This window comes from Hevea brasiliensis, chromosome 3 (genome assembly GCF_030052815.1).
Source record: "Hevea brasiliensis isolate MT/VB/25A 57/8 chromosome 3, ASM3005281v1, whole genome shotgun sequence".
In the NCBI taxonomy this organism is placed as follows: domain Eukaryota; kingdom Viridiplantae; phylum Streptophyta; class Magnoliopsida; order Malpighiales; family Euphorbiaceae; genus Hevea; species Hevea brasiliensis.
In genome coordinates this window covers 87,517,367-87,528,253 of record NC_079495.1, presented here as the reverse complement: position 1 = coordinate 87,528,253, position 10,887 = coordinate 87,517,367, and the positions used below count along the sequence as shown (strand labels likewise).

Genomic DNA, 10,887 nt, shown 5'->3' with positions numbered 1-10,887 from the left:
TGACGACCTCTACTTCCGAGACTGGCTACTCCTGAGGTCGAGGAGGGGAGCTCGGTACTCTACCAAGTCTCGTCGAGGTGTCTGAGCAGCGGCGGCACTAGCCTCTTTCATCGCTTATACCTTTCGGGAGACCTCCCTCTTTTGCTTGCGGCTCTCTTTGGAAGAGTCACCACCCGCCATACCTGCATAAAGAAGAAGTCAGTGAGTTCGCTGAGATTGAGAGACTAGAGATCTAGATTATACCGATCGCAAGACCGAGGTCAGAAAGCTGAAGCTTGTAATCTTCATGGGAGATCAGCCACATCATCCACCATTTCAGTTCGGCCATGACCGCATCTAAGCACGAATATTTATGGGTGGCTGCCTGAGCTTTTAATTCTTTCACCATGGCATCTTCGTCTTTATTTAAAGTGAGCTTCTTAGGAACTTGGGGGACTAAATAATTCCAATTATGTGGGATCCCCTCAAAGCCATTTTGATCCTTGCTCCTAAGGATGAAAAATCGATCCTTCTAGCTCTTCAGCGAAGAAGGGAGATTGGTAAAAAGCCTGCAGTTCGGCTTTGGCTGAAAAAAACCAAAATTCATCATCCTTTCTTCGGGCAAGCCTATGCAACTCAGTAAAGACCCTAACTATGGGCTCCAGTCTCTTGGCTCGGCAGAGACCTCTGAAGGCTATTGAAGTCTGTCAGGAGTTCGGATGCACTTAAGCTACCGAGACATGGTGGAATTTTAGAATGGCCTTATAAAATCCATCCAAGGGAAAACGGAGCCTGGACTTCAGCTACTCCTCACACACTATGATAAGATCGCCTTCTTCAAAGAAGTGATGGGCCCGAAGATCCTCATGGCATCTGATTAGTTCAAAAGAGTCGATCCGCAGATTGTATTCTTGACTTATAGATTAGAGATCAGTCTCTCTAAGGATTGGCGGCAGTTCATCAACTAACAGGTTCTCCTTTCTCGAAGACGTTCCTTGCTTCGTTCTAATAGCTAGACCAATAACCGGAATGATGGCTGTGCTGGATCGCTCGCTTGGTCTAATCTCATTGCCTTCTTTCCACGTCCACGAAATATGGGCGAAAGGCGGGCTCGTAGCTCTCTGACTCTCGGTACCACTCATTTTCACAAAATAAAAAGGAAAATTGATCGAAAAAAGATTAAAGCTCTTACCGGAGTGTTAGTCGGTGCTGGAAAAACTTGGAAAACAAGAGAAAATTTGATTTCGATGAGAGAAATCTGAAAGTGGCATGATTTGCAAATGGATACCCCCTTCCTATTTATACCCGCTAGTGCATTAAATACTGCATCGATAAGCGAGATCTGACCAGTGCCCCAAGAAAATTCCAGAAGCGTAGAAAAGAAATCGGATAAAGGAGATCGATTTATGAGTTCATTTGGCGGGATTAGATCAGACACAATTAAAAGGGATCAAAAAATAATGCAAAATAAATATTCAAATAAAATTTTATTTCATTTCCAAAAGATCAGATTACATCATTTGGGCTATCCCTCAAGATCAGCAATTACAAGTATCCCTACACTACATTCTACCAAACTCAGACTACTTTCGAACTCAAAATGTCGCACGATGGGCCTATGTTAAAGCCTAGTCTTGTGGCTGAATCAAAGATGTGTTTGATCAGAAAGCTAGCCACAAATATTGGATAGATGTGCAGCTCAGATAGGGTGACTATGACTCTCATGATATTGAGCGGAGACATCGCCGATGTCATTGACCAGAACCGAGCTGCAGTCGGGACGCCCGATATGATTGGAAGCCAAATAAACTTCAAGAGGCGGTCACCGACATCAAGATTGAAATTAGCACTCCTCTTGTCTGAGATCGGTCTACTGATCGTACCGGTAGACCGATTCAAGATCGGCATGGTCGTCACTTTCGACCTTGATTAGTAAATTAGTTTAGTTCTCTCACTGTCATTAGATGATGTTCTCATAGCTTTCCAATCGCCGGGGTCATAAATTTTCAGGCGAGGGGCGAAGAAAACAGTCGGAAAAAGATCAAAATGGCCATCATAATTAGAATTACCGTCGAAAAAGCTAGAATTGGGGAAGTAGTGCATTGGAAATAAACTGGAGAAGGAATTGGGAGAGAGTTCTTACCCGAATCCTCCGCTTAAAATTTTAATAGAATACATTAAGAGATCGAGAGAGAGTTCTTACCCGAACTCAGCCTAATTTTTTAATGCAATATGTATTAAGAGATCGGGAGAGAGCACTTACCCGAACTCAAAATTTTAACAGAATACATTAAGAGATCGGGAGAGAGTTCTTATCCGAACCCAACCAAATTTTCATGCAAAGCATTTTAGATTGGGAGAGAGTCCTTTCGCTTCTAACTCCATTGTTATAATTAATACTCATCATACGTCCCAAATGGCGAGTCTGTGGGAGAGTTCATCCAAAGTATCCTGAATATTATATTGAGGCTCGATGGAGAGTCCTCCTCAAGACACCCATATTTATAGGGCAAAATTCCCCTGAAAATGTCACAACTTCAGCATCCATATTAATTTCCAAAATACCTATTACACAACACCTATTTACTAAAGGGTCATCTCATGCACTCGTGTTCTTGGGCAACCTGTGATAGTGAAATATAAAACATTCCTTTTATCTGTACAAAGGATTAACATCATCATTCTAACCCCCAAATTATCAATTTTAATTTATAAAGAGCACAACATTAAATCTGCTCATCCTCGTTGAGGGACGAGGTGGGATGCCTAACACCTTCCCCACCCGCATACGGACCCCGAACCTAGAATCTCTATTTTTGAAGTGGTTTTTAATCTTTACAAATGGTTTTCTTTAATTTCTCTCAAAATTAAAGTGGCGACTCCTCACTTCTCCCACTTCGGTGAGAATCGTCCGGTGACCTCAAAACCCTTGTGACAGCTTGGCGACTCCACTGGGGACATCATCTTTAACCCTGGTTTAGAGGTCCAAAAGCAGATTTAATTTTATACTCATGTAAATTAAAATCGTAATTAGGAGGCTTAACTTATAAAATTTGAAAGTCTTAATATATTGATTATTGTTATTCTTTCTAACCATTTTGCTTATTTTGATTATCTTATTTATTATAGCAATCTTCGTCTAAAACTCCCCCCGTACAGGGAAGAGGTAAATATGTCCCTTCACACACTGATTATTAACACGATGTCCTCACACACTTCAGCCCTATACCCGGGCTTTCTTACCCTTTTAGGAAATAGGAGGGAGTCATGTAGCGGTACCCGTGGATTTTACCCCGTTAGTATCTAGAAGGCTTCTACTCAGATTGGAACTTGTTTCATCTACTGTGATACCCGTGGAATTCTCCCGTTAGTATCATGGTGGTGGAATGAGGCCTTACTGTATACAGTAGGAACAATTTGGGAACCTTTGAGCTTTTAGAACTCGAGCTAAACAATCACATTAGCTAAAAGCCATAGCAAACTACCTCGTAAGATAGAACTATCCAATTAGATAGTACTTACCCGGTATTAGGATTATCCTTATTCGTAGGACAAAAGGGACATAATTGCTCTTGCTCCAGTCCCTCATTTACTTTTTAATTTTCTTATGTAATGTAAAGGTAATTTTGAATTATGTTGATAAGATAATCTGCACACCTTCCTACCTTGATAGGTGTAAAGATATCATCACCTTAATTCAAAATTACCTAAGTTTATCCTGCTGACCTACTTTCTACAGGTATTGTAAATTGGTGTCTGTAGACGATAAAGAGAAACTTTAAAATAGCATCCTCGAGTCAGTCCACTGAAGGAGTTTCAAGGCAAGAATAGTATGCTAAACAATGGTCCAGACTAATTCATTATTCAAAGTCCCTACAGATTGATGATATAGGGGCAGACATTGGCCCATTACCTCCATTTGATCCTAGTAAGGTTGAGGTTAGAATGACTGGTCTTGAGTATTTATCCAGCAGTTGAAAATCACTTCCCGATTATGTCAAAGTAAAGTTTGAGAAAAAGTATGGGAGGATTGCAACTTTGCTACAGGTCAGAGTATAAGTTCCCGCATTAAAAGCCATGCTATCAACTTGGAATCCTAGGTATAGGGTGTTCTCCTTTAGCGATATTGATACGATTCCCACTATAGAAGAGTATCAGGCACTGCTAGAGTATCAGGTGATGCAAAATCAGATTTATCTACACCTTGAGCATATGGAGACCTGGAAACAGTTCACGCATATACTTGGAATCTCTGCAGAGGAAGCAAAGGCAAAGGAAACCGTCAAGTGAAGCACACATGGGTGGCATTGGACTTACATTAAAAAACATTTAGATCTGCATATTCATTGGCACTAGCTTTGGGAATTTACGACTTGATCTTATTTTTTGGGCCTTTGGGAGTTATAACTTACAGCGTCACAGAATTGCTTTAGGCGGTAGAGAAGCAAAATATCAATCCAATACCTGTTATCCTTGTGGAGACCTTTTTGACTCTAACGTATTACCGACGACAGGGTAAGGGAACCATCAAGTGTTGTTCCCAATTCCCAGTTAAAAGACCAACAGAAAATCCTGAAAAAGGAGGTAAAGAGGCTCAGGGAAGAAGTAATAGCAGGAGAAGCGGAATTTGAGGGATAGGAAATACAGTGGGAGAAAAAAAAGACCCTGCTTTAAAGCGCAGTGAGAGAGGCAGGAGTCCAGAATGACAAATTACAGGAAAAAATGAAATATCAGGAAATACTTATGGAAGAATATAAATAGGAAAGAAAAAAGAAGAAGCTTGAATTGAAGGAGCAGACACAACTTATTAATAACATTTTGAAAGAATGTGCCAAAGAAAGGAAAGAAAAGGAAAGGCAAGCAACCCTTTATCAAGGTAAGCAACTTATTAATAACAAGAACTGCTGCTAGAATCTGAGTACGCCTTGAAGAGATTCAATCCTGCCAGATAAGAAGAAAGACTCTATGAGTATCTCAAAAGATGTCACTATTTTAAAGAGTCTTCCTGAACCTAGGTAATAGCAAGAATGCTATGTATGAACAGATTGTTAATGAATTGTTTGAACCAGGTTTAGCAAAATATGAATGAATAGTGTGACTTCCGTGGGAACTATCCTCGTTAGGGTTATATGAAAAGACGAATGCGTCATATGGACAAGTATCATAGACACGCATACGATCCCGTCATTCACTGTTGGACTATCGAGTGATGCCATGATAAAGTTGACACAATTTACCTTATGCAGACTCCATTTTTGCGGTTATCTGCCACCATATCCTTTGTTTAGTTAGGATCTTTAACTGTAATAGAATTTAAAACTAATAAAAACTTTATACAGGAAATCAACATTGCTCCAAATAAAGCAAACTCGATTGAGCAAGCGGTTCAACCGAAAAGAGTTTACTTAATAAGGTCCCGAGCAAAGAAGATAATGGAAGACCAAGAACAAGTGCAGAACCTATAAGGACAAGTTTCGAAATTGAGAGACCAAGTCTCAGAGTTGATGAAACTAATAAGGGAGATGTCCCAGAATAAAGAAACCATTTGGCCTACACCAAAACCGAATCTACCAGTAATTCCCCCACTAGCAACGACAGTTAATTCCCATCAAACTTCAACCTCTTTCATCTTCCAGCCTCCTATTCTTGATCCGACAATCACTGTCAGTCCAACATTCCCAACTAATGACTTACCCGTTTCTTATCATCCGGTTATCTCAAACGCCGAATTTCACCTTTCAATACCAATCCTTTCAGTTTACCCTGCAACTAATTTTCCAACCAGAGGCATGGCTTATGTAGTAGGGGGTGAAAATAAAGAAAAGGAAAATGAGAAGTTGTCTGCTCTAGAGGAAAGACTAAGAGCTATAGAACGTCTAAACATGTATGGCTCAGTTGATGTATCTTCACTGAGATTGGTACGAATGTGGTAGTACCACCTAAGTTTAAAGTCTCGAATTTTGATAAATATACCGAAAATTCAGATCCCCGCATTCATTTAGCCACTTACATAGCCAAAATGTCTGCTCTCACAGAAGATGACAGACTTTTAGTCCATTTCTTTCATGAAAGCCTCTCTGGGGCAGCCTTACGATGGTGCATACAGCTGGATAGGAGTAAACTATGCTCCTGGAAAGATTTGGCCGATGCTTTCCTCAAACAGTACAAATTCAATTGCGATATCGCCTTGACACGGAGAGACCTTCAAAATTTGGTGCAGAAGGAGAAAGAGAGCTTTAAGGAATATGCATAGAGATGGAGAGAGAAGGCAGCTGAGGTGTATCCTTCGATTACTGACAATGAGCTTTGCTCTCTATTCATCGAAACCCTGAAGGCCCCGTATTTCAATTTAATGATCGGAAATACGTCCAATAGCTTTTCCGACATTATCCAAGCTGGTGAAAGTATTGAAGCTAACCTCAGGTTAGGAAGGTTGTAGGAGTTGACTAGAGAAAACTCTGCAAAGAAAATTGCCAGTTTCAGGAAAAAGAAGGAAGGTGATGTACACTTTATCACCAGACAAGCTCAACCACTACTCCCTCAAAATAACTTTCGACTATACCCTCCAATTCAAGGTCCAATGATAACAAATGTTCTGCCCCCTTTTCCAAATTATCCTCACCCTCGCCCGCAATATCCACCTCAAGCTGCTTACCACCCCAAACCGCCTGCTCAACCTATTCAGTTAAGATCACATGCTCCTCAAACCAACCCAAGAACACCAAGGAATCTTGATCCACCTCTCCCCCTTCCGCTCAGTGAAATCTATCGATACCTGTTGGGTATAAATCAGATAGTGCCCATTCCCCTTGACCTGGTTCAGCCACCATATCCTAGGTGGTATAATGCTAATGCATGATGCGAATATCATGGTGGGGTAGTGGGGTATTCAACCAATAATTGTGGAGCTCTTCGTGGAAGGGTACAGGCTCTAATCAGAAATGGATGGTTACAAATTGAAGGAAATTGCTCTCTTCCCAACGTCACTTCAAACCCATTACCTAATCACGATACAGGAAATGGAGTGAATGTGATAGAACCTTGGAATGAAAGATCAATCTTAGAGATAAATCAGATGATTCCGAATTTCAATGAGATTTTTGCAATTGCAGTAAAAGAGGGATATGTATGCCCTCAGGGATCTGGGTCGGGAAGTGATCGGCATAATTCAGGATGCCCTTACCATGGAGGGACGACCGGTCATGAGTTGCAAAACTGTGATGAATTCAGGCAAGAAGTTTGGAGAATGCTTTCACTCAGAATTTTGAGATGTCAGCGGAGGTCAAGGATAGAGGATGAAGTGAACACAGCCAGATTTGGCCGAGATACCTCTACCCCCAATCCAAGAATAGTCTTTTCTGCTCCTAACACACCAACACCACTAGTGCCACCAATAACGATCATCCGAACTCCGCCTCTACTCCCAGTCACTAATACCCATGCAATGTCTTGGAACTACAATATCCAAGTATTTACTCAGAACGCATCCTGCGGCACTTCAATTTCTACCCTCAACCATACCTACACTCAACCCATCACCTCTCCTAAGCTATGCTTTGCCCCACACGAGCATTTCAAGATGACTTATATAGGACCCTCCAACAATACTACTCCCCAACCAAAGCCAAAACCTGTCACAACCAGTAACTCACTCCCACAAGATCAGGAAGTAGAATTTATAACCAGGAGTGGGAGAAGTTACGAAAATGATGAAACAGAAAAGAAGAAGGGGAAAGTAAAAATGGGAGTGTCACCAGAAAATATGGAGGAAGGGGCTGTAAGAGTTGAGAAAGGGGAATCTAGTGAAAAGAAAGAAGAAGAGGAACTGCTACTGCAAATCATGAAACAAAGTGAATATGATGTCATCGAGTAGTTAAGAAAGACACCCGCTCGAATTTTCTTGTTGTCGTTGATATTGAGTTCGAAAGTGCATCCCCATGCCTTATAAAAAGTTTTGGACCAGGCCTTTGTGACCCCCGATATCACACCAGGGCAATTTGAGAAGATAGTTGGGCAAATTCAGGCGTCCAATTTTGTCACTTTCTTGGAAGATAAAGTAGACCTGACTGGCTTGAAACATACTAAAGCTCTGCATGTGACAGTTAAGTGTAAGAGGTGCATAGTCGCTAAAGTTCTGATTGATAATGGATCTGCCCTTAATGTCTTGCCTAATGCCACCTTGGCGAAACTACTTGTTAATCTATCAGCCGTACGCCAAAGTGTCATGGTAGTAAGAGCCTTTGACGGTACAAAGAGAGAGGTACTAGGGGACATCGATTTGCCGCTTCAGATCGGGGCATGCATTTTTAACGTCACATTTCAAGTAATGGATATTGAGCCAGCATACATCATGTTGTTAGGCAGACCCTAGATCCATTCGGCAAATGCGGTACCTTCAACTTTGCATCAGAGGATCAAATACATCATGAGTGGCAAAATCATCACAGTAAAAGGGGAGGAAGCGATGCTAGTCACTAAACCTCAACCAGTTCCTTGTGTAGAAACAGCCGAAAGATCCTTGGAAAGTTCTTTCCAAGCACTAGAATTACAAGAAATTATCCCTAGGGATGAAGGAGCTGCGGCAATGGTTGCAAAGTTAATGTTGAAAAGTGGCTATGAAAAAGGCAAGGGATTGGGCGTTGCATTATAGGGGATTGTCGAACCTGTGCAAGCTATTCAGAAGATCGATCACTTCGGCTTGGGATATGAAGAAAATGCTCTAGTGGATAAAAGATTCTGGATGAGGAATATGCTCAAGGATCAAAGGTTTGACAGAACATTCGGGTAAGTGAAAGTTGTCTCGAAAATCACAGATGTTTTTACCGAACCAATCATTAAAAATCCAGAAAAAAGTGAAGAGTCTCCTTTAGAACCATCTATCGATGTCATACAGCTAGACTCCATGTCTGAGGCACTGATTTCACCAATCGCTGAAGGGCAAGAGCTTGATAATTGGGAAGCAGAAGATATCCCTATGCTTAATCTCAAGTAAAGTATATTTTGTTATCAACACTTGATCATTCTGTCTATGGTGACAAGTGTAATGCTGTAAATGGACCCTTTTCTTATGATTGAAGTATTAATAAATTAATAACGCATTTTGTGTCCAATTCCTTTCGCCATTAAAATCCTTTTTTTCAATATACTTCTCGTTCATTTCTTCAGGACCATTGACCAATCCAGACATAATAATTTAATTGACTTTGAAATTCCTTATGTTAACTTTGAAAGTCCCATAACTGCCATTGATTCGAGTGATTCCGAATAAGAGTCTGTAAAGAACAGGGTGAAAGAGATGTGCCTTCCCTAGTGCCTTGTGGGGATGAAATGCACACCATAAATTTAGGGACTGAGGAAATGAAGAGGGAACTTAAGGTCGTGAATAATGGAGAATTAGAGAGTATGATCAGTTTGCTCAAGGAATTCATTGATGTATTCTCGTGGATCTATGATGACATGCCAGGATTGGATCCTCAGCTAGTAATGCATAAAATCCCTCTGATTCTTGGGACGATCCTAGTGAAACAGAAATTGAGAAGAATGAACCCCGACACGCTGCTCATAGTTAAGGATCAAGTCAAAAAGCAGTATAATGCTAGATTCCTAGAAGTGGTGAAATACTCCCAGTGGATAGCTAATGTTGTCCCTGTAATGAAGAAGGATGGAAGAGTAAGGGTATGTGTTGATTACAAGGATCTCAATAAAGCAAGCTTGAAAGATGATTTTCCTCTCTCACACATAGATGTGCTAGTAGACAATGCTGCAGGGCTGAAAAGATGTTCATGTATTGACGGGGCATCGGGATATAACCAAATTCCCATGGATAAGGGGGACAAAGACAAAACTGCTTTTATCACCCAGTGGAGGGTATTTTGCTATCGGGTGATGCCTTTTGGATTAAAGAATGCCAGAGGTACCTACTAACGTGCCATGGTCACATTATTCCATGACATGATGCACAAGGAAGTAGAAGTATATGTGCATGATATGATCATCAAATCCAGAGGGATAGAAAGTCACGTATAGGTGTTGAGAAAGGTGTTCAAAAGGCTCAGGAAGTATCAACTGAAGCTGAACATGGCTAAATGTGTGTTTGGGGCCAAGTCTGGTAAGCTATTGGGATTCATAGTAAGCGAGAAAGGAATAAAAGTGGATCCAGACAAAGTTTGAGCCATTCAAGAAATGCCATCCCCAAAGACCGAAAGGGAGGTGCGTAGTTTCCTAGGAAAACTGAACTACATTTCGAGATTCATCTCCAATCTCACTGCTAAAGCTGAGCCCATTTTTAAACTACTCAAGAAGAATAACACCACCCAATGGGATCTAGTTTGTCAAGAGGCTTTTGAAAAGATTAAATAGTACCTGTCAAATCTGCCGATATTGGTTCCTCCAGCAATGGGAAGGCCGTTGATTTTATACATGGCAGTTCAACAAAGTTCGATGGGATGTGTGCTCGGACAACACGATGACACAGGGAGAAAGGAAAGAGCCATTTACTATCTAAGCAAAAAATTCAATGAATGCGAGTCGAGATACTCATTCCTAGAGAAAAATTATTGCGCATTGGCATGGACAGCAAATTGACTCAAGCATTACATGTTGAATCATAAAACATGGCTCATCTCCAGAATGGACCCAATCAAGTATATATTTGAAAGCCCGTTCATGCTAGGGAGGATAGCAAAATGGCAGGTCATACTTTCTCAATATGACATTGTCTACATGACCAGAAAGGCAGTAAAAGGAAGCGTGATTGCTAATCTCCTGGCAGAAAACCCGATCAAGGATTGTGAAGCCCTGGATTTCAAATTCCTCAATGAGTATGTTAATGAAGTCAGCAGTGATGATAAAGAACCAAAGGACGTATGGGAAATGTATTTCCACAGAGCAGTCAATTTGTGTGGTAAT

The 10,887-nt window shown here is 41.0% G+C and overlaps 1 protein-coding gene across 1 annotated transcript; it reads left to right on the top strand.

Annotated features, from left to right (window-relative positions):
- Positions 1 to 6,559: 6,559 nt before the first annotated feature.
- LOC110668821 (uncharacterized) lies at positions 6,560 to 8,971 on the top strand. Its single transcript, XM_058143352.1, has 4 exons — positions 6,560 to 6,761; positions 6,861 to 7,840; positions 7,943 to 8,239; positions 8,873 to 8,971. Exons 1-4 carry the CDS (start codon positions 6,560 to 6,562, stop codon positions 8,969 to 8,971), a joined length of 1,578 nt encoding a protein of 525 aa, XP_057999335.1.
- The last annotated feature ends 1,916 nt before the right edge of the window (positions 8,972 to 10,887 follow it).